Here is a 23,775-nt window from a genome sequence, read left to right as displayed (position 1 = left end):
TTTTGATGTGCTTTCTTGGGCCTGCTTTTGGTCAGGCTTCATAATATATCATTGACAGAGTGAGGATTCCAGTTACTTTTGACCTTATCTTTCATATTTTCTTTACTTTTTAATATTTCCCTGGGGGTCTATTCATTTGGCAGTCTATAGTGGTCTCTGTTCACATTCTGTTCCAGATAATCACTGGAAAAGACCATGATGGTGGGTTTATCTTTTTGCTATAGATTCATATGCATGACACCCCGTTACCAACTCCTCTCTGATTCTCCCTTGCTTTCTGCTGCACCAAATAGAGTAGTTCATGGTGATAGGACCTGCTGAGTCTATCGTTGTTAAGCTGAGTGAAGATGTTCTGTTACCTTGTCACCTCTCCCCGAAAATGAGTGCTGAGCGCATGGAAGTGAGTTGGTTCCGATCTCACTTCTCTGATGCTGTCTACATGTACCAGGATGGGAAGGCTCGAGATGACGAGCAAGCAGTGGAGTACAGAGGAAGGACTGAGCTTGTGAAGGACACTATTGCTCAGGGGAATGTGACCCTGCGAATCCACAGTGTCAGGCTATCCGACAATGGACAATACTGGTGCCAATTTCAGGAAAACCATGAATATAGAGAAGCCAAATCAGAGGTGATTGTAACAAGTGAGTTTCTGGGTTTTGTCTTTTTAAATTTCCAATGGTTAAAAAAAACTGGAGTATTTTGCCCCCACTGAGTGGGCAAGTAGAGGAAGTAATTTCATTTATCAATATCTCAGTTACCAATTTTTTGTCCATAAGTCCTACTCTGTGGTTTTGTCAGAAATAGCAGTGGTTCAGTTTCTAGTTCCTTCCTATTTCTTTTCACTTTTTGCTAATATTTTTTGTCTGAAAAATGTTGAATTGAATTAGATTTAATTCTACCCAATACCATTCAACATTTATTAAATGCCCATTATGTGCAAGGGAATATCTCCAGTCCTGTGGTTGATACAACTATTTATAAATAAAACATGATGCTTGCCCTCATGGAACTTACATTCTAACAGAGGTGATTAAAACATCCAAATAATTCTAAGAAAATATAAGAAGTGCACAACTTCTTTAAAAACTCTGTAGAGGGGGAGGTGATTGGCTTGGCTTCACTAACTAGCTCTATGAGTTTTTTATCTTCATAAAGAAATTTTAATTATAAAGCATATCAACAACCAAGGCAATAACTAAGCTCTAAGTTAAATGTAGGCTCATTTAATTCAATATTACACTTGTATTCCTTAATTTCTGTTACCTTATTTATTGCACGTACCAGAAAATGACAAAAGTTATAAACCTTTCTAATTATTCTACCAGAAATTTCCCAGAACTTAATAATACACTGCATACTCTTAGGGAAAATATAAAATAACTAATTTCAATAAATCCTTGTTCTTAAATGAAGATCACAACAGTCTAAAACATGGTTACAATCTTCTGTTTCAGAACCTGAATGAAAATGCAATGCAGCTATATAATTTGTGCAAGTAACTTAACCTTTACAGGTTCCAACTTTCTTCTTTGTAAAATGAGGAATTTGGAGAAGATGTTTACCCTGTTAAGATGGTTTTGTTCCTGAATCCTTTCTCTGAGATAGGGATTTTAGATCTAATCTAAGGACCCAGGGACAATCCTATCTTAACTGAATTAATGTAGACCAATAAAACTCACCAATAGCATAAACTTCTTTTAGAGTGAATTTCAAGTTATCAGAGTCTATTCTCATCAACATATTTCTACTTCTAAATGTGTGAAGTCCTTGTCACTAAGTCTTCCCTGAGTGATCTAGCAGTTTTTTCAGTCTTAGTTTGGGAACAGAGAAGTACCCCAAGGGACAGAAGGGCAGGAATCCAACCAAAGCCCTGATGCTTGGAAAATCCTGGTCTCTTTCCTCTCTTATCCTCTCTTAGGGGAGAATTATTCTTGCCTGACTCCCGAGCTCTGGTGTATTTCATTTTTCTTTCCTTTCTACTGGCGCTTATTGGTCAGTGACCTTACAAACTGAACTGAAAAGCCCAGGGAATTGGGGAGGGAGAGGATAGAAGACATGAGGGACAATTATTTTAGAACCTCTAGAACTCAACTTCATTGCTTTTTTTCCCCAGGTCTTGGCACTGCCCCTCATATTAGAATGGAGGGGCCTGTGGAAAAAAGGATCCAATTGGTGTGCATCTCAAGGGGGTGGTTCCCAGAACCCCAGGCAAAGTGGAGATATGTTGGGGGAGATGAACCACTTCCCTCAAAGATTCAGATCATGGTCATTGATGGGCTATTTCATGTGGAGATGTCCCTTGTGATTAGAGAAAACAGTTCTGTGAAAAATGTATCCTGTTCCATCTATAATCCCATCCTTGATGAAGAGAAGGTGTCCTTCATTTATATCCCAGGTTAGTGAACAGAATGGCAAAGGGGTTATTGTGGCTGTAAGTGGTGGCTAAGAAGAGAGCTATCTGAAATCTCATCAGAGACTTGGATCCCTTAGGGAGAGAACATTCACTCTGAGGGGGAAATAGCAAGGAATTAATGGGGTTGTGAGGAAGTTAAGTTCCTACTATTAAAAAAGTGCCAATTCTGTATATGCATTTTAATTTGGTTGAGAGAGAAAATGGTTTACTTCTCTTTCCTTTAGAATTTATACTTTAGGGGCAGCTAGGTGGTGCAGTGCACCACCCTGGAATCAGGAGGACCTAAGTTTAAATTCGGCCTCAGACACACAATACTCACTAGCTGTGTGAGTCTGGGCAAGTAACCCCAATTGCCTCACAAAAAACCAAGAGAGGGGGAGAGAGAGAGAGAGAGAAAGAGAGAGAGAGAGAGAGAGAGAGAGAGAGAGAGAGAGAGTGAGTGTGTGAATTTATACTCTAGACCATGGTGGGGAACCTTTGGCCTCCAGGCCACATGTGGCCCTCTAGGTCCTTAAGTGTGACCCTTTGACTGAATGCAAACAATTTGTTCTGTGAAGTTTGGATTCAGTCAAAGGGCTGGACTTGAGGACTTAGAAGGCCACATGTGGCCTTGAGGTGGCAGGTTCTCCACTCCTGCCTAGGCTTTGTGGTTTAGAGAGGAGCCATGACTAGCAATGTAAGCATGTATTGGAGTCCATAATTATTGTTAGTATGGTTCTTTAATATCATTTGTAAATTATATTTAAAAAGATAATTATTTTCACTGTCATCTATTATTTCTACAAATGTTAATTGTGGGTTTTAACTGATGAGGTTACGTCTATTTTTTGTTTTGCAGAAAAGCTTGATGAAGAACTTGGTAAGTTATTTTTCCACCTCAAGAAAATAAATAACACTTTGTCTCTTCTGATATATTCAAGTAATTAATTTTATTTCCACCATTCCCATTTCTCATTTAGAGGAGCCTGTAGTCTTCTTAGGATTTTAAGTCTTTTGACTCCATTTCCTTTAACACTTAGTTCAAGGTTTATTAAAGTTTACCCCTTCCCTCCCATACTCCTAACATTCTTATTGCCTTTTCTTAAAATCTGAAATTCATTCACTATTGCCTCTTCTTCTTGGGTAGAAGGGTGATGGGGCAAAGAATCTCAGATATTGTCATAATGACCAAAGGAACTCTGGAATCCTGGTTCTCCCAGAGAGAGGCCAAGGGGGAAACAAAAACTCCCTGTTTTGAGAGTACCCCATACATAGTTTGTATCCTGATAACTCAGTGAGCACATAATAGTAACTCAATGAATAATTATTAATTGAATTTATTATTTTTTTCACATTCTAAATGCCTGACCAAGTATGATGTTATAGGTGACTCACTTTTTTTTTGCTTTTCTCTGTTTAAAAATTAAATTTAAAACATTAATAGGTATTTATTTTCTCTCCCTGTAAGTCACATTGAAAAGAAAAAGAAGAAAACAAATACAATTTTTTCTAATAAATAAGTATAGTCAAGCAAACAAATCCCCAAGCTAGCCATGTCCAAAAATGTACATCTAATTTCATGTCTTGTGTCCATCAGCTTTCTTTCAGGATATAGGAAGCGTGCTTCATCATCAGCCCTCTAGAACTGTATTTGGTCGCTTTAATGAACAGATATTTTCTCAACATTTTTAAGATGTTGTCCTTGTGTAAATTATTCTTTTGGTTCAATTCACTTTTGTCTGTATCAGTTCATGCAAGTTTTCCCAGTTTTCTTTGAAACTATCTCTTTCCTTGTTTATTTCAGGCACAAGTGTTCCACTATATTTGTATGCCATCATTTGTTCAGCCATTCTGCAATTGTTGGGCACCTCTATAGTTGTCTCTTGTCTGCCACAACAAAAAGCTGCTAAATTATTTTTGGGCAGAGCAGTTCTCTTCCTCTTTTTTCCTTTATCTCATTGCAGTATAAGCCTGGGTTAAACAGTATACAGAGTTTAATACCTTTTTTGGGCATAGTACCAAAGTGCTTAACAGAATAGTTAGACCAATTCATAGCCCCACCAATATTATATTAATGTCCTCCTTTTCCCCCTTACAATCCTTCCAACTTTTTGTCATTTCCCTTTTCTAATCTGATGTGTGTGAGATGAATCTTCAGTTGCTTTAATTTATATTTTTCTATTGATAAGTAATCTGGAATATTTTTTAAAGATGACTATTGATAGCTTAGATTTCTTCCTTTGGAAAATTTCTGTTCATATCATTTGATTATTTATCAATTAGAGAATGGCTCTCAGTCTTATAAATTTGAATTAACTCCTTGTATACCTTAGAAAAGTTATATCAGGTAGTTGGTATACTGGATAGAGTCAGATAGAGATACTTGGAGTCAGGAACACCTTAGCTCAAACACTATCTCAGACACTAGCTGTGTGACCCTGGGCAAGTCACTTAACTTCTTTTTGCTTCAATTTCCTCTTCTGCAAAATGGAGATAATAATGCTATTTACTTTACAGGGTTGTTGTGAGGATCAAATGAGATAATCTCTCTAAAGTGCTTTTTGAACCTTAAAGTACTATATAAATGATATCTATTATTGTCATTATTATATGAGATCTTTCATAGAGAAACTTATTGCAAAGGCTCCCCACCTACCCAATTGACTATTTCCCTTCTAATCTTAGATGTATTGGTTTTGCTTGCACAAAAAATTTAAAATTTCATATAATCATAATTGTCCATTTTATCTTCTTTGATCCTGTCTATCCCTTGTTTGGTCACAAATTCTTCCTCCATTCATAAATCTGAAAGGTCATTTCTTCCTTCCTCTTTTATGATGTGACCTTTCATATCTAAATCATGCATGCATTTGGATCTTATCTTGATATGTAATATGAGTTGTCAGCCTAAATCTAATTTCTGCCATACTACTTTCCAGTTTTCCTAATAGTTTTGTCAAATAGTGAGTCCTAAATCTGTAGCTGTAGTGTTTGGGATGATTGATCACTATACCAGTGTGTTCATTTGCTTCTATGTGTTGTTTACCCAATCTATTCTACTGACTAATTTTTCAGTTTTTTTCAAAGAACTGGTACCATAGCTTTGAGATTATCTGTCGTATAGTTTACTATCTGTGCTTGTAGGCTCCTTTCCCATTAAAAAAATTACTTCTCTTATTTGAACTTTTTTCCTTCAGACGACTTTTGTTATTATGTTTCCTGGCTTTATAAAGTAATCCTTTGGCCGTTTTGATGGGTATGGCATTGAAAACATAATTTAATTTAGATAGTAGTGTCATTTTTATGGTCTTGACTTTGCCTACCTATGGGCAACTACTATTTCTCCATTATTTAGCTATGTCTTTATTTCCATAAAGTATTTGGTAATTGTATTCCTGTAGTTCCTGTGTATAGGTAAAATTCAAAGTATTTTATATATACTGTGGTTTTTTAAAAATAGAATTTCTCTTTTTATTCCTCTGCCCCTTCTTTGTTGGTAGTATACAGAAAAGTTGATGATTTATGTGGGCCTATTTTGTATCCTATACTGAATTTATTGTTCCAATTAATTTTTAATTGATTCTTTAAGATTTTCTAAATAAATCATCATATCATATGTAAAAACTACACTTTCATTTCCTTTTATTCTTTTGCTTATTCCCTCAATTTCTTTTTCCTGTCTTATTGCTATAGCTAACACTTCTAATAATATATCAACTAGTAGTCCTCATGATGATTTGCATGTTGACAGCATGTCAGGTATTTTATTAGGCTTTGTTCCTGATACACCTTTGTTTCCAAGAGGAAAGAAGTAGGTTTTTTTCTCTGTCCCTTTGAGACTTTATTCTATATCCTTTTTTTTTAACATTCACTTCCATAAGATTTTGAGTTCCAAATTTTCTCCCCATCTTTCCCCTCCCCTCACCCCAAGATGGCATACAATCTGATATAGATTCCACATATACATTCATATTGAGCTTATTTTCACATTAGTCATAATGTAAGGAGGCATTAGAACTAGTGGGAGAAACCACAAGAAAGAAGAAGCAAACAAACAAAGAGGTATCAAGGAATGTGCTTCTACCTGCATTCAGACTCCACAGTTCTTTTTCTAGATGGGGACAGCATTTTCCATCATGAGACCTTTGGAGTTGTCTTGGATCTTTGCATTGCTGAGAGGAGATGAGTCTGTCAATCTTAGTCATTGCACATTGTGGCTCTTACTGTGTACAGTGTTCTCCTGGTTCTGCTCACTTCACTCGGCATCAGTTCATGTCAGTCTTTCCAGGTTTCTCTGAAATCTGCCTGCTCATCATTTCTTATACCACAATAGTATTCCATTACATTCATATACCACAACTTGCTCAGCCATTTCCCAACTGATGAGCATCCCTTCAATTTCCAATTCTTGGCCACCACAAAAAGAGCTGTTTTAAATATTTTTGTGCATGTGGGTGCTTTTCCCATTTGTTTGATCTCTTTGGGATACAGACCTAGAAGTGCTATTGCTGGGTCAAAGTGTATGCACATTTTTGCAGCCCTTTGGGCATAGTTCTAAATTGCTCTCCAGAATGGTTGGATCAGTTCACAACTCCACCAACAGTGCATTACTGTTCCAATTTTCCCCACATCTTCTCCAGCATTAATTATTTTCCTGTTTTGTCATGTTGGCCAATCTGATAGGTGTGAATGTGGTACCTCAGAGTTGTTTTGATTTGCATTTCTCTAATCAATAGTGATTTAGAGTATTTTTTCATATGATTATAGATAGCTTCAATTTCTTCATCTAAAAACTGCTTGTTCATGTCCTTTGACCATTTATCAATTGGAGAATGACTTATATTCTTATAAACTTAACTCGGTTCTCTATGTATTTTAGAAATGAGGCCTTTATCAGAGATATATTCTATATGCTTTTGAGGGAAAGAAATGCTACATTTAATGTGGGGCATGAAGAAAAAAGTGCTGAATTTGGAGTCAGAAGACTTGAATTCAAGTCCCAGGTCCTCTAGTTTCATGAGACTTTAGGGAAGCTGCAGGATGAATGCCTGAAAAGCACTTGTTAAGTATTTACTATGCATCAAGAACTCAGCTAAGCATTGTAAATACAAATACAAAAGTCAGTCAGTTCCTGCTTTCAAGGAGTTCTAGTCTTAATAGGGGAAAACAACATGTAAGGCAATGGTGGCAATGAAAGGGTGCTCTGTCCTAGAAGGCACAGGGATGGTAAGTTACACCATTAGGTGAGTTTATTGACATGGTTTCTCCAAAGGTTTTGAAGTTCAATTTTCTCACCCGGGAAATAGGGATAGTAGTACTTATACTACCAGCCTTCCCAGGTTGTTACGAGTATGAAATGAGATTATCAATCAATCCACCCAGTTAACAAACATTTATTATTTGACTTCTTTGTGCTGGGCACTGTCCTAAGTGCTGTATGTACAAAACCAAAAGTGAAACCTCACTGTTCCCAAGAAGCTTAACATCAAATGGGGAGGACAGTCATACATATACATATAGGTACATGTAAGACATGTACGAAGCAGATACAAGGTAACTGGGGAGGGAAACACAGTGACAGCTGGAGAGACAAGGAAGGGCCCCCAGAAGGTGGTAGTGGAGATAAATGTTCAAGAAAATCAAGAGCAAAGAGAGAATTCTAGACACGGCTGTAATGTAATGTATTTAATAGCTACAATAGCTGGGGAAGGGGGAAGGGCAGTAGGGAAGAGTGCTGGACTTGGGGTCAGGAAAGCCTGAGTTTAAATCCCAACTCGGACATTTATTAACTGTATGACCTTGGTCAAGTCACTTAACCTCTCTGAGCCTCAGTTTTCTCATCTGTAAAGTGGAGATAACAATAGCATTTACCTCATAGGGTTGTTGTGAGGATTAAAAGAGATAAGTATAGTACTTCACAAACTTTAAAATGCTATATGAATATTAGTTATTATAAAGCTCAGTTTGTATCATTATTATTATTATTTCTTCCATAGCAAATCTGCCTTACTCTTTAACTTGCTAACTCTAGTTTGAGCTTTTGTTTTCTACTTTCTTAAACAGCTCTGAGAAAAGTGATTGGACCTGCCCACTCCATTATCACCAGTCTGGGTGAAGATGTCTTGTTACCATGTCACCTCTTCCCTGAAATGAACGCTCAGCACATGGAGGTGGGCTGGATCCGATCTCAGTTCTCTGAAACTGTCTACATGTATTGGGATGGAAAGGATCAGAAAGAGGAACAGATGGCAGAATACAGAAGAAGAACAGTATTTACAAAGGACACTATCACTGATGGGAGTGTTACTTTGAAAATCAGAAATATCAGAGTTTCTGATGGTGGTCAGTACCAGTGCTATTTTGAGAAAAACCAAGTGTTTCAAAGAGCAATGTTGAAAATAAAAGTAGTAGGTAAGTTATTGGTTTGTATTTTTATATAATAAATTGGATAGCATTTCATATCAAAGAGTATTACTAATCTGTAGATTACAACGTGGAGTATTTTTGCATCTATAGATTCCTCATTGTCATGCTTTCACATAAATTTGATAGATTTGGGGGCTAACTCTTAAGTTTTCAATTTCTTCCATCTATTCTTAATGTTTATTATTGACTTTATGTAATTGCAGCTGGAAATCAGAATCTCCAGTTAACAGGGAGGGGTAAAGACAAATTTATTTTTTCAAACTTTGTTGACTAGAGTAAATAAACATAGAGCAGAGGTGTCTTGGTGATTCAGTGGATGGATTAGAGGATGACATTAATTCTGACATCGTGAAACAGAAAAAGCAAGACTGAGGATATTAGGAATTAGATTTCTAATATAATTTTTCTACATTAATTAAAGATTCAGAAGTCCATCTACTAGAATCCTCTGATGAGAAATCTTCAGTCTTTGTATTGCTTCTTCTCACATTTCTCTATTCTCTATTTATTCTGTTTATTAATTCTCTATTTACTTATTTATTTTCTATTTTTGTACTCACAACTTAGTTAAAGACTAAATGGAGAAAAAAACATTAAAAAAGAGAACATATGTTAAAAAAAGAGACAGATCAATGAAGGAAAACTAAAAATCTATTGCAAAAACATGTGCCATCTCCTGTGTGTATGTGTGTGTGTGTGTGTGTGTGTGTGTGTATACACAAGATACTTTATTCTCTGCAAAATTTTACATGCTGAGGTCAGTTGGGCTTGGGCAGATGTTCTCTTATGTACAAAACTGAAGAAAGTGGGTCTCTGCAGAGAAGTCCAAATTTGACTATGATAGAGAATGGAATAAGAGGAACAAATAATGTGATACCAGGGATTTATCTAGTTGTGCATTGAGGTGGTACTAGGTCTGGAATTAAGGTAAAAAGAAATGAGGCTGTTCTTAGTGGTAGTCACTTCCATGTAGAGGTTGCCTATTGGGCCTGGAGAGTCTTTTATACTACATCCTCCTACTGGGCATCTGAAATGTAGGGACTCCTGGGGCAGGCCATTGTCTGTTTTACCAGCTCCACATGTTCTGGATTCATGGGTATGAAGCTTCTACTGCTCAGTTTATAAACTAATGGAAGGCAAGATTAAGGGCTGTTCAGAAATAGGGATATGCACCTCTGTCTTGACAGCCAAGGTTTCATCTTGGCTTGGGGCTCAAGAGCTGTAGTTAAAAAATTTTATTACTAATTTGTATAAATGTATAAAACTTTTTTAACAGCTAGAGTTTAAACTGGATGTAGGATTTTCCTTTGTCCTAGGCTTATTGAAATTAAATTAAATGAGCTCATTTAAGGTCGGGTGTTAGTTGAATTTAGGTGTCTGGAGCAAGAATCTCCAACCTCTCTAGGGGGAGAAAAGTGGGGATGGGAAAGAAGGGAAGGGGGGGACAAGGATTTATTTAGCATATATTATGTGTGAAGCATTATGCTAAGCACTTTAGAAGTGCTATTATGACCTCAATTTTACAGTTGTGGAAACTGAGGCAGACAGAGGTTTAAGTGACTTTCCTGGGGTCACACAGTTAGTATGTGTTTGAGGTCAGAGTTGAATTCAAGTCTTCTTGACTCCAGGTTAGGAAATCTTCTAGTTCTCTATCCACTGAACCACCTAGGTTCCATAGAAGGAAATAGCAAGAGAAAATAACACTCAAAGCCAAACCCAATGGGAGGAGATTATTTGTTGTTTCTCCTTCATTCTCAAAGAAGACCAATGACGTGGGGTGATGTTTTGACTTGTGTATGAACTGGATTTAAGAGATGATAGGTGTGTTCTGAAGAGGAATCAACCTCTCTAACTTCTAGAAAAGAGGAAAGAAAGTCCTTTTCACTCCATCTCTGCTCTCCATAGGTTGGTTTTACATGAATTACCTGGCTAAGTGAGTTCTAAGACTCTCTCAGCCCACCTCTCCAAATATTCCAATTTCACACACACAGCTATGTCCTAGGAATGGGTACCTATTCCTGGCTGTTCAAGGAAGAGAGAGAAAGATGGGAAATATGGATAGAGAGTATAATAGAGTGGGGCTGGGAAGCAAAAAGTTTGGGAGGTAACATGGGTCATATTCATGTCTACCCTTACTGTTGTATATGTTTCTGTGAAAATTTCAGGATATTTTCCTGAGAGTGATTTTTTTAGACTTAGGAAACCAGGACGAATATTGTGAGAAAGATCCCCAGATATGTAGCCAAAACTTTCCACTCCTTTAGTCTGAGATCAATATCAGGGATTTGGGAGCCAGAAGACTTTGATTCCTGGGTCTACCATGTATTAGCTTTTACATTGAACACATCACTTAAACCTTCTAAGACTCAGTTTCTTTACCATTAAAATTGTGCATTACCTACTGTATTGTTACAAAGATAAATTCTTACATGTAAAATTGTTACAAAGATAAATTACAGTATACGTGGGAACAAAGTGCTAAATAAATGTTAACTATTACATACTTACGAAAGGTGTTCTTCCCTTTCCCACTCCTAGTTATCCTGTATCACCTTCATACTCCCAGCATGAGGGGAAGTAGGACCTTGGTCATATCTGCTGCTCTCGCAGGGTTTGCTGTTCCCATTATCTTTGATCTCAGGAGTCTGGTGATTGTCACACAGTTTGCTGTCTTCTTTTTCTACTTCCTGTGGGATCCGTGGAGGTGTTTGCTCTTCCTTCTTTGTGTCACTTTTTCCTGTGTGTGAGACAGCTCATATGCACCGCTTACATCAGAGAACACCTAGGTATATTGTCAATCTGCCCTCAGCCCATAAAGCCCAGAGGAGTTGTTGGGATTGATTCATAACCCCCTTTCTGTACTGTACCTATTTCTCTCCTTTCCCTCACTTAGCTAATTGAATAGTCCCTCTAACAATTTCTTTATCTGTAGCTATGACAAAAATTGAATCCAGTGTTGATGGACCTGCTCAACCTATCCTTGTCAGGCTAGTAGCAGATTTCATGCCATGGAGGACTTTTCTAAGAAGAACACAAAGTGCATGAAAATAACAAGATTCTGCCCCTATTTCTACCTTTCTTGTTCATATATCATGATGATGCTGAAGGGGCATGAGAGCAAAGGTGGGGAAAATAGTGGGGAGGACAGCATTAATGAAGGAAGTCATTCTGGAGGGAAACAGTAGTGAAAGTATGCCATATTCAAACCTCAGGAGATGACCATTTTTGGTCCCATTTCTTGGAAAGTGTGTGTGGAGAAGCCACACTGGAGATGAAAATATAAATTCAGATGTTTGGTTTGGTAGTTGGTGATTCTCAGTTTCATTTAAAGCAGTGGCTATATTGAGATTCACCAATACCTTAATGGTAGCCCAGATCCAATGTGATTCATAACCCCTTCTCTGCTTCAGTTTGAAATTGCAACATTTCCTAGGAAAGTGTTGAATAAATTTTCAATTCTTGAGCCTGACATTCAAAGCCATCCATTATATAGCCCTAATTTAACTCTCCAATTTTAGCTTCCAATATTCCCTACATACACCCTCTGCTCCAACTAAACTGATTTCTTCTCTATAGATAAGTATGAAATACCACAGACTCCTCTCTGTCTTTCCTTACAAATTTTCTCCGTTTGGAATCCCTTCCATTTACTCACTTATCCAAGTCCTTTAAAGTCCAGTTCAATTCTTTGAACCCTTATGCTCTTTGTTGTCTGTGCCCCTCACACACAATTCTTGAATGAGTGCTTTCAATTGGGAGATGGGCTGTATTCCTCTGTGTATTGCTACATAAAACTGCTCCCATGAACATTTTGTTTACAATGATTACCTGTGTGTCTCTGAGTGACACTTGCTATAGGTGATTGACAGGTAATTAAGATGCAAAGAGGTGGGAAATGTATATAAGGCCTTTCAGGTAAAATGCGAAAAATAAACAAAGCTCATGAGCAGAAAAGCTGGTTATTAATCTGTCCCAATTCTAAAGAGGTGGAAAGGATTGAGAAGACCAGATGTCTCCCTGGAACAAGCAGCAGGCATCTCTACTTTAGGCCAATGGAGCCTATAAGCTAAGGGGTGAATCTGGGCTTACAGCTGGGTTGGATATGCTGTGGGGTTCCAGAGAAAAATACTCTGAAACAGAAAGACATTTTGTATATATCCTTGAATTTCTGAATGAATTTATTTTTTATTTTTTAGTTACAAAGACCAGAATATCAGCAGCTGGGCTTTGGGTATGTGTGGCTCTTTTCATTTGTTTCATCATAAATAAAGAAATTAATTGTCAGAAAAAAGAGGGAGAAGACACTGGAAACCAGCACGTATGCCAAAGAGAATGTTGTCAAAGAGAGACCTCAGACTGGGAGCAAAACCAAGTAATTAGAGCGTCATTGAATAAAGAGAACTATGCAAATGGACGAGAAGAGAAGAGAGACTCAGGAAAAGACTCAGAGTACTGGGGAAAAAGTGAATACCTAGCCAAGGAGAGAGAGTCACTGACTAAAGTAATAGACTCCTTGTATAAAGAGAGAGAATCCTTGGTTACTAAGAGAGAATATTTGAATAAAGAGAGAGAATCCTTGGCTAAAGAAAATGATTTCTTGACTTAAGAGAAGGAATCCTTGGGTATAGACAAAGAGTCATTGGCCAAAGAGAGACAATTCTTGGCTAAAGAAAGGGAATCCTTGGATACAGACAGAGAATTCTTGGCTAAGGAGAGGGAATCTTTGCATATGGACAGAGAATCCTTGGCTAAAGAAAATGAATTCTTGGTTAAAGAGAAGGAATCCCTGGATACAGACAAAGAGTCATTGGCCAAAGAGAGAGAAGTCTTGGCTAAAGACAGGGAATCCTTGAATACAGACAGAGAATTCTTGGCTAAGGAGAGGGAATTTTTACATATGGACAGAGAATCATTGGCTAAAGAGAGAGAATCCTTGGCTAAAGAAAATGAATTCTTAAAGAGAAGGAATCCTTGGATACAGACAAAGAGTCATTGGCCAAAGAGAGAGAATTCTTGGCTAAAGACAGGGAATCCTTGAATACAGACAGAGAATTCTTGGCTAAAGGGAGGGAATCTTTGCATATGGACAGAGAATCATTGGATAAAGAGAGACAATCCTTGGCTATAGAGAGGGAATCCTTGGATACTAACAGAGAGTCATTGAATAAAGAGAACTATGCAAGTAGACAAGAAGAGCAGAAAAACTCAGGAAAAGACTCAGAGTACTGGGGAAAGAGTGAAAACCTGGTCAAGGAAAGAGAGTCATTGTCTAAAGAAATAGACTCATGTACAGAGAGAGAATCCTTGGATACAGAGAAAGAATCCTTGGATACAGACAAAGAGTCATTGGTTAAAGAGAGAGAATTCTTGGCCAAAGAGAGGGAGTCCTTGAAAACAGAGAGAAGGTCATTGAAGAAAGAGACAAAGTCCCTGGGTAAAAAGGGACAATCTTTTACTCCAAAAGAAGAAGTTCTTGGTAAAGAGAAGAAATTTCAAGTTAAGAAAAAAATGACTCGTTTAGGCCCTCTAAATTTGTTAAGGAAAAAGAAAATCTAGTCAAGAAGACAATACCAGGACACACGTAACATGACAAAGAAGGTTGTGCCACAAGATATATATAGGATTTTTTTTTTGAGACATATGAGTGAAGGATGATAAGTGACATAATCTCATCAAGGGGAAAAGGAGGGCCAGCCCTTGGAAGAATCAATGGAATTATTGACCTCTGGAGTAGAGAATCTCTACCAGTATTCATTTATTTAGCTTGTCCTAGGGAGATCTCCCAGAGACTTGGGGCTCTGCTTTGCTTCTCTGCTTTCCAGGCCTACCTGGAGGCAGGAAAAATTTCCTCCCAGAGACATCTAGGCCTAAATTTGGAAAGCTCCTGACTTGTTTGTTTCTTTTTTGCCCCTCTCCTTTCCCGGCACAGGCCAGGCACGAAATTGAGGATAAATGACTATGAATGAATAAGACAGGAAGGAAAGGAAGGAAAGGAAGGAAAGGATCATGGCTTAGTGGATCAATGGATGGCCTGCCTTTTTCTCTTCTCTTGTTCCCTTTACCCTTATCCCAGGAAATAGGGCTGCATCCTGGTGCCCATTCTCCTGTTTGGGACCTGTGGCCTGTGAGCCACTGAGGAAGTCAGAGCTGAGATGAATCTGGCCTTCCTGGGGATCTTACCTAGAATCTGGGGTACTGGGTAGTGACCTGCAGTAGATACTCGCCCAGGAATACCCAGGTAGTCAGTTGCTTTGTCCCTCTGCAGGGCCCTCCATGAGGATTATCAGCATAAAAACTCTTATTGGTACTCTGACTGGTACTGTGATTGTCATAAACATTGCCCCTTTGTAGACAAGTTCTATAGTAAGTTCCCCACATGGGGAAAACATGGAATCACTTCCCTTTAAAAAATTTTTTTTAAAAGAATGGTCTGGAAGTGTATCAGGGGTCTAAGAGACCTCAAGCGAAGGTGTATCCTGGTGGACAGATTAAAATCTCAATATTAGGTAAGATTTTTTTCAAATGTTCAGAAAAAAATCTACCAATCCTCACCCCCCATTTTAAACTTTACCTTAGACTTGTTCTTGACCTTGACCTTGACCCTGAGGCCCATCCAACAGTAGGAAGAGGCCTAGTTAAACTGCCCTGGCTTTCTGGGTGGGTAATAGCTGGCCCTGAGGGTCTCCATCTACTTCCATTCCTTTTCCTGGACCTACAAAAGATCTCAGAGCCTGGGGGCTCTGCCTTTCCTGGTATGGCTGCAGGCAAGGAAAGGATTCCTATCTAGAGAGAGCTAGGCCAGGAGTTAGAAGTCCTTAAACTTCCCTGGTTCTTATCTCTCTCTCCCCTTTCTCAGAACAGGCCAAGTCTCTGAAAACGAGGGTGAGTGAGTGAGCTGAAAGAGTAGTTGAGTTGATGCATGATGACCCTGGCTACACTATTTCTTGTCTTTGTCTTCCATTTTTTCTCCCCCTCATGTCTCATTTCACTTATAATTTATTTAACTGAATCTTCGTGAGCCCTAGAACCAGAGCTGTAAAGACTTTTCAGAATGGAAGTGTCAGTTGTTCAGTCAGTCAATAAACTTTTATTAAACACATATTATGTGCCAGGCACTGTGCTAAATGCTGGGGATACAAAAAGAGGAAAAAGACAGTTTCTTCCCTCAAGGACCTTCCAACCTAATGGAGGAATCAACAAGTAAACAAATATATACAAATATATCCATAGGATAAACAGAAATAATTAAAGAAAGGGAAGGCACTAGAATTAAGAAGAGCTAGGAAAGGCTTCCTATAGCAGGGGGATTTTAGTCAAGACCTAAAGGAAGCCAGGGGATCTAGGAGGTGGAGATGAGGAGGGAGAGCATTCTAGCAATGAGGGAGAGCCAGAGAAAATTCCTGGAGCTGAGAGATGGAGCATCTTGTTCAAGGAGCAGCAAGGTGTCCAATGTCACTGGATCAAAGAACATGTAGTGGGGAGTGAGGTGTAAGAAGACTGGAAAGTTGGAAGGGGCCTGGGCTATGAAGGGCTTTGAACATCAAACAGAGGATTTTGTGTTTGATCCTGGAGTTGATTGAATGGGCTGGAAGGGAGGTGTTGTATGACATGGTCAGACTCATGCTTTAGGAAAATCACTTTGATGGCTGAATGAATGTAGGATGGGTTGGAGTGAGAAGAGACTTGTGGCAGACAGACCCCAAGCAGGCTATTGCTATAGTTTAAATATACAACGAGAGAGCCTGCACTGCAGTGGTGGCAATATCAGAGGACTGATGCAGAAGGGGGGCCATTTGAGAGATGCTGCAAAGGAGGAATTGACAGGTTTTGAATATGAGGAGTTAGAGATAGTGGGGGGTTGAGAGACACCTAGGTTTCAAGTCTGAGGCACTGGGAGGAGGATGTTGCCCTCTACAGTAACAGGGAAGTTAGGAGGTGATGGGAGGGGGGAGTTTAGGGAGAAATATAATGAATTCACCTTTGAACAATATTGAGTTTAAGATGTCTACTGGACAGCTAATTTGCAATGTCTGAAAGGAAGTGGGAGATGCAAGATTGGAGATCAGCAGAGAGATTAGGGCAAGACAAATAGAGTTGAAAATCATCAACTTGGGGCAGCCACCTGAGTTCAAATCCAGCCTCAGACACAACACTTACTAGTTGTGTGACCTTGGGCAAGTCACTTAACCCCATTGCCTAGCCAAGAAAAAAAAAGAGAGAGAATGATCAGCGTAGAGATGGTAATTAAATCTAGGGGTACTGATGGAATCATCAAGTGAGGTAGTATAGAGGGAGAAGAGAAGAGGGTCCAAGACAGAACTGTGAAGGACACCTCATTTAGAGGGCATGATCTGGAGGAGGATCTAGCAAAAGAGACAGAGAAGGATCAGTCAGACAGGTAGGAGGAAAACTAGGAGAGAATGGTGTCCCAAAATTGTAGAGAGAAGAGAGGATCAAGGAGAAAAGGGGCAGTGATATTGTTAATAGCTGCAGAGAGTTCAAGGAGAATGAGGACTGAGGGAAAACCATTAGACTTGGCAATAAGAAGAGCATTGGTAACTTTGAAGAGGATACTTTCAGTGGAATGATGAGGGAACAGGGATGTGAAGGATAGAACCAACTAGGGTGATTAGAAGAATTAATAATCTCTTAATTTTCAGTGTTCCTTAGAGTATGAACTTCTTTTCATTTCTTTTTCAGTTGCTCTCCAGGAAGAAACTGGTAAGTTTCATTTTTTCTTTTAAATTTGACTCTGGTGCATAGAGTGCCAGCCCTGAAGTCAGGAGGATCTGAGTTCAAATCTGGCTTCAGATACTTAATACTCCTTAGTGTGTGACTCTGGCAAGTCACTTAACCCCAAGTGCCTCACCAAAAAAAATCTGACTCTGCTTTTATGACCCTTCTCTGATAAGTGGTTTCTGGCTTTGTCTAACGTGTATATGTCTCTCTCTTTCTGTGTGTTCTTTTTTAGAGAGAAGAAAGGCTCTGTACCAGGCAGGTGAGTGACCCTTATGTTTTCTCTTTATTCCCAGAGAAAGGAAAATAAATATTATTCCTATGGGATTGAAGATGAAGAGCCTAAGGGGAAGGTTAGATCTCTTAAGGTTATTTCTTACCAAGGCAATGTGGTAAAAGGGAAATAGTCTTGTGTTTTCAGTCAGGGGATTTCGGTTCTAATCAGAAGTATGCTACTAAAAGTTTAACTGCTAGTTCTCCAGAAAAAAAGTACAAAAAAAAGACATTTTAAAAAAAGTTTAATGTGCATTATTAACATTTTTCTATCACTTTCTTAGGCCTGTGCAATAAGCAATAAACCAAACTTTGATTTTTGCTGATTTCTGAAGTACAAATGCTCACACTAAAAATTTAACAATCTACTCTTAAGGCTGGTATGAGTTGGCTTCAGCTCATCTCTGGCCTTGAGGAAATTGCTCATCTTCTCTGGTTCTCAGTTTCCTCATCTGTAAAATGAGGGGTTTAGATGAGATAAACAAGAACCCACATTCCTAGGGTATTTCTAGGAGTCCCAGATGGCTCTCTGTTGTCACCTCTGCACATGGGGGAAAGTTATAGTGAGAGGTAAATCCAGGTTAGGCCACAGAGTTTAAAAAAAAAGTCAGTCATTAAAATGTATGTGACACTAATAAGACAATATCTAGGCTTCAGAAATTTGGTTTTCCCTTCCTCCCATTCACATCTGTCAGGACACTGATGAAAAACCTTTCTCTCTATCCCAAATAATTTTTCCTTTGTGCTTGTCTGTTTCTTCATCAGACTGGAGAAAGGCCCACCTCTATGCTGGTAAGTGATGCTGTTATTCTCTCTTGTCTGTCCTCATCAACACTGGGATAAGACTTATTCTATATGGCTTCAGAGAGCATTGTGGTGGTAACAGGGAGAGCAGGTGAATGACATGGCTTTAGAAAAATCACCTTGGCAGCTGAATAGAGAATAGAGCTGAAAGAGATTAGAGCTAGGGAGACTATTTAAAAGCTATTGTAAGAGTCTGAACACTGAATTAGGGTTGTGGGCATCTGAGTGAAAGGAAGTGCAAATATATGAGGGATGTCATGAATAAGAAAAGGTCTTTAGATTTGATAATTAAGAGGACACTGATAACTTTGGAGAAGGCAATTTCAGTTGAATGATGAGGTTGGAAGTCATATGAGGCAGCTAGGTGGCAAAGTAGAAAGAGCACTGGTCCTGGAGCCAGGAAGACCTGGGTGAAAACCTGATTTCAGATACTTACTAGCTGTGTGACCTTAGGCAAGCTACTTATCCTGTTTGCCTCAATTTCGTCAAGTGTAAAATGGGGATAATAACAGTATGAATGTTGCAGAGTTGTGAGGATTAACAGAGATAATATTTGTAAAAGTGCTTAGCACAGTGCCTGGCATATAGTATGCACTATATAAATGCTTCTACCCTTTTCCCTTTCCCATATTTCAAAGGGTTTTGAAGAGAGTGAGAGGAGAGGAAGTAGAGGCTCCAACTGTAGATGTAGATGAAGAGGAATTGAGTCACAAACAGCAGGAGAGTTGTGAGATTCCGGCTGGTAGGAATGGTAAGATCAAATGAGAGTTTCTTAAAGATGGGGAGATGTGGGTATTTTTAGCTTGCATGGAAGGAATCAGTAGATTGGGAAGGCTGAAGATAAAAAAGGGTAGGGATAATAATGGGAACAATTTGCTGGAGGAGTCGGAAGGATATAGGATCACGGACACTTCCCAAATAGTTTGCCTTGGCCAGAAGGGCCACCTCTTGATCTGAGACTCTAAGGAAGGAGGAGATAAGGAAAATATCTGAATGTTTTGATAGGAGGAGGGTAGGGTGCCATAGGAGGTTGAGAAGAGGAGAAGAGTTATTATTATTACTCCTCTTCCTTAATCATAGCCTGGAACATTACTCTCATTTGTAGGGCACCACACTTTAGAATGAACATAGACAAGCTGGGCACATTCAGAGGAAAATGATCATTGATGGTGAGAACACAGGAATCCTTACCATGTGAAGAATAGTTAAAGGAACTAGAGAGGAATAGACTTAGAGGGACATGATCTCAGTCATCAAGTATTTGTCTGTTATGAGGAAGAAAGATTAGTTTTGTTTTGTTTGACCCAGGACGATGGGGCTAAGAGCAAAGGGTGGTGGCTGGAAGAATAAGGAGGTGCTGGCTAACAATTAGAGCTACTCCAAAGCAGAATGAACTAGCTACAGAAGTAGAGAATTCTCCATAGGTAACAGTCTTCAAGCTGAAGTTAGACAACAACCTGTCCATGATATTGTAGAAGGGATCATTGCTCAAGTAGAGGACAAGATGACTTCTGAGCTGCCTTCCAATTGGGGGGCTCTATGAGGAGAGAATTCTTGAGCTGAATCTTGGAGGAGAAGGATATGGAAGGATATGGGAAGGAAAAGATAGTGATGGGGGTGATGGTGGTAGTACGGTGTGGTAAAAGGAAATAGGAATTGAATAAACCAAAGACTTGGATAAACAGCACATACAGAAAATGGAGTAAGCCCTGAGAAAGTATTGAAGAAAGAGAGCTGATAAAGATCACTCTGCGGGGCAGCTAGGTGGTGCAGTGGATAGAGCTCTGGCCTTGGAGTCAGGAGGACCTGAGTTCAAATCTGACCTCAGATACTTGACAGTTACTAGCTGTGTGACCCTGGGCAAGTCACTTAACCCCATTGCCTAGTTAAAAAAAATCCCTTTCCTCTCCCTCCCTCCCAAATCTGGGCCTTTATTCTTTTCCATCACACTCAGACCATGTTGAGTAATAGATATATGGTTTCCTATGAGGACAGTTTACAGAAGATGCTCTTCTCCTCACAATTTTCCCAAACTAGAGGGAAATCTTATAAGAACAGAGCAGTAGGGAGAGAGAAAGATCTTCATTCAGGGTATTTTCAGAGAGCTTTCTTGGGAACACTACCCTTTAGGAAAAGATCATGAAAATAGAAGCTGAGCAAATCCATGAACCCCTCAGAAGGTATGTTGTGAGACTCTTCTCATTGCATATTTGTGCTGTTTCTTTTCAGACTGGAGGAAAGAACAGTTCCAGGCAGGTAAGTAACTTGAGTTTTCCTTTTAAGTCTCAATCCCAGTTGCTTTGTTGATAAGTGGAGGGGAGTAGATTAGGAGAGGATGTTCTTATTTTGAAATAAATAGAGAGACTTCCAAAGATAGGAGAGAATGGGGGAGGAAAGAGGGCACTTCCTCAATACATTTTTCCAGACTTCTAACCCTAGGAGATAAGAAGGTAGCTCTTTGGGGAGGGTAAGAACAGGTGTACCAAATTCCATAAGGATGTCAATAAAGGAAGAGCAGCCAGAGACCTGATGATCATCACAATTGCCCAAGATCCTTGTCCTGTCTCTTAAAACTTCACTAATCTGTCTAAGTCATATCTCTGTGATTGTTGAGGTCAAGTTGAATTAGGCAACTATCCTTGAGAATCACCAGAAATTCTCCAGACTGATCTGGCTCCGTACCCCTCCTTAGAATCAAGCATATCTCAGTGACACCTTGCAAGCCCCCTGGGCCTCCTTGTCCCCTACATCATTGGGTCTGTTGCATTTAAAATTGTTCAGTCTGCAAGAAAAACCACTGAGGCAGAGCTCTGAGCCAATGGTACTTTATTAAAAGGTCCATGGTCCATTATAATGAAGTGGACCTCAGATCTTCCTCACAACATGAGCTGTTCCCTTCCTCCAGGAACTTGGTTTTACAGTGCTTGATACCCAGACAACATAGGTCAAACAGACCAAAAATACAGAATCTCATTGGTTGGTAGAACTTGATCTTGACCCTCCAGGAGGTTCAACACAAAATACAGAATCCCATTGGTTGACCAACAGGCCAATGAGCAGACCCTAACATACGTATCTTGACTTATCAGGAGGTCCTGATGAGCACATCCATGGAATGGTAGAAATGCAGACTGCAGGCTGGCAACCAGGCCCATTTGTTGGTCAAGTGCTCATGGTCATCTCCCCATGCTGGGCAGTGGAGAGATGACAACAGATGGAGGGGCAACAAAAATAGGTTGGGGGCTTTCCATGTAATTGAGTCATTTCCACCACACTGGGCTTGGTCACCATAACAAGGAAAAACAAGGGTAGAGGTCCTCTAGTTGGCTTCTTATGATTAAGCAAGTGAACTTACAATCTGCAGTTTATACCTCTGAGGCCTAATATCAGAGCTTGTAATCTCTAGCCCTATGAAATCATATAAAACTGACTAATGCTGATTGGAATAAAATGGGATTCCAACAAAATAAGGGTCCAATTAATCATCTATCACAGGACTGATCCAGCATTAACCTCATAGCTCTTTTTTGCAGTGCATGTGACTCTAGATCCAGACACAGCACATCCAGAACTTATTTTGTCTGAGGAATGGAGACGTGTTATCCGGGGAGGACGTCCTCAGAATTTCCTTGACACTGCTAAGAGATTTGACTCTCTGCCTTGTGTTCTGGGCCAAGAGAAAATCACCTCAGGGAGACATTACTGGGAAGTAGAGGTTGGAAACAGAGGTGACTAGGAGTTGGGTGTTTGCAGAGAGGATGTGAAAAGGAAAGGAGAGATCACAGTGTCCTCTGAGAATGGCTTCTGGGCTCTCAGGCTATCTAATGACAAATATTGGGCCCTCTCTTACCCTCCAACTTGCCTCTCCTTGAGACAGATCCCTCACAAAGTGGCCATTTTCGTAGACTATGATTTTGGAGATGTCTCATTCTACAATATGAATGATGGATCCCATATCTAAAATTTTACTTCAGAGTTCTTTTGTGGGGCCCTCTGCCCTTACATTAGGCTTTGGTCATGTGACCAAGCTCCTGTGACTGTCTGTCCAGAGCCTTAGAGAAATTTCCTATCTCTACCTACCTGCCTTCCCTCTGGTTCTGGAAGGGGTGTGTGTGTGTGTGTGTGTGTGTGTGTGTGTGTGTGTGTGTGTGTGCATGCTTAAATCCTTAGACCAAGTTCCATCCTTGTTCCCTGTCAATTCTTCTGTGTCTAATTGGGTACCACTTTCCCCCTCCAATTTTGTTTCTGACTGTCTCATGTTACAAAATAAAATTCAATTGGTTTTTGCAATGCTTTAAAAGTTAATTCTTTTAGGTTATTTCTCCATCAGCCTGTTTCTTCCTTCCTTTCCATGCAAGGTATGATGCCAGAAGAAAGGAAATCTTCCTTTGGGTTCTTTCTCTGTCAGGAAAAATAAGACAAAGTTTTGTCTCAGGGGGCTTCTCTCTCTGCTTACTCCTCTTAATTATAAGAGTATAGGATTCCAGGACTTTGAAGAGAAAGACACCTTAGAGATCATCTAGAATCAGGCCCATTAATCATTTTTTTTCCTTAATAGTATTTTATTTTTTCCTTTCAACATTCACTTTTGTAAAATTTTGAGTTCCAAATTTTTCTCCCTCCTTCCTTCCCATTTTCCTTCCCCCAAACAGCAAGTAATCTGATACAGGTTATACATGTACAATCATGTTAAACATATTTTCATATCAGTCATATTGTGAAAGAAGAATCAGAACAATAGAGAAAAACAAGAAAGAGAAAACAAAAACAACAAAAAAGGTGAAAATAATATGCTTCTGTCTGTATCCAAACTCTATAGTTCTTTCTCTGGATGTGGTTAACATTTTCCATCACCAGTCTTTTGGAATTGTCTTGGATCATTGTATTGCTGAGAAGAGCCAAGGCTATCATGACTAATCATCTCACAGTGTTGCTGTTACTGTGTACAATGTCCTCCTGGTTCTGCTCACTTCACTCAGCATCAGTTCATATAAATCTTTCCAGGTTTTTCTGAAATCTACCTGCTCATCATTTCTTATAGCACAATGGTATTCAGTCATTCCCTAATTGATGCTCATCCCTTCAATTTTCAATTTTCTGCCGCCAGAAAAAGAGCTACTATAAATATTTTTGTACATGTGGAT

General features: G+C 39.2%; 1 protein-coding gene across 1 annotated transcript; it reads left to right on the top strand.

The window, feature by feature from the left end:
* Positions 1–290: 290 nt before the first annotated feature.
* On the top strand, positions 291–22,688 carry BTNL2 (butyrophilin like 2). Its single transcript, XM_078155689.1, is given in 9 exon segments — positions 291–641; positions 2,114–2,395; positions 3,252–3,272; positions 8,456–8,803; positions 13,426–13,806; positions 17,519–17,539; positions 18,593–18,619; positions 20,861–20,887; positions 22,165–22,688. Coding segments are annotated over 9 exon segments (1,971 nt in total). The 5' UTR covers positions 291–301.
* Positions 22,689–23,775: the final 1,087 nt, after the last annotated feature.

Source organism: Phascolarctos cinereus, unplaced genomic scaffold (assembly GCF_003287225.1).
Source record: "Phascolarctos cinereus isolate Bilbo 61053 unplaced genomic scaffold, phaCin_HiC Scaffold_5;HRSCAF=322, whole genome shotgun sequence".
NCBI classification, from domain to species: Eukaryota; Metazoa; Chordata; class Mammalia; order Diprotodontia; family Phascolarctidae; genus Phascolarctos; species Phascolarctos cinereus.
The sequence above is the reverse complement of the archived record's forward strand: the minus strand, read 5'-3'. Positions and strand labels throughout refer to the sequence as shown.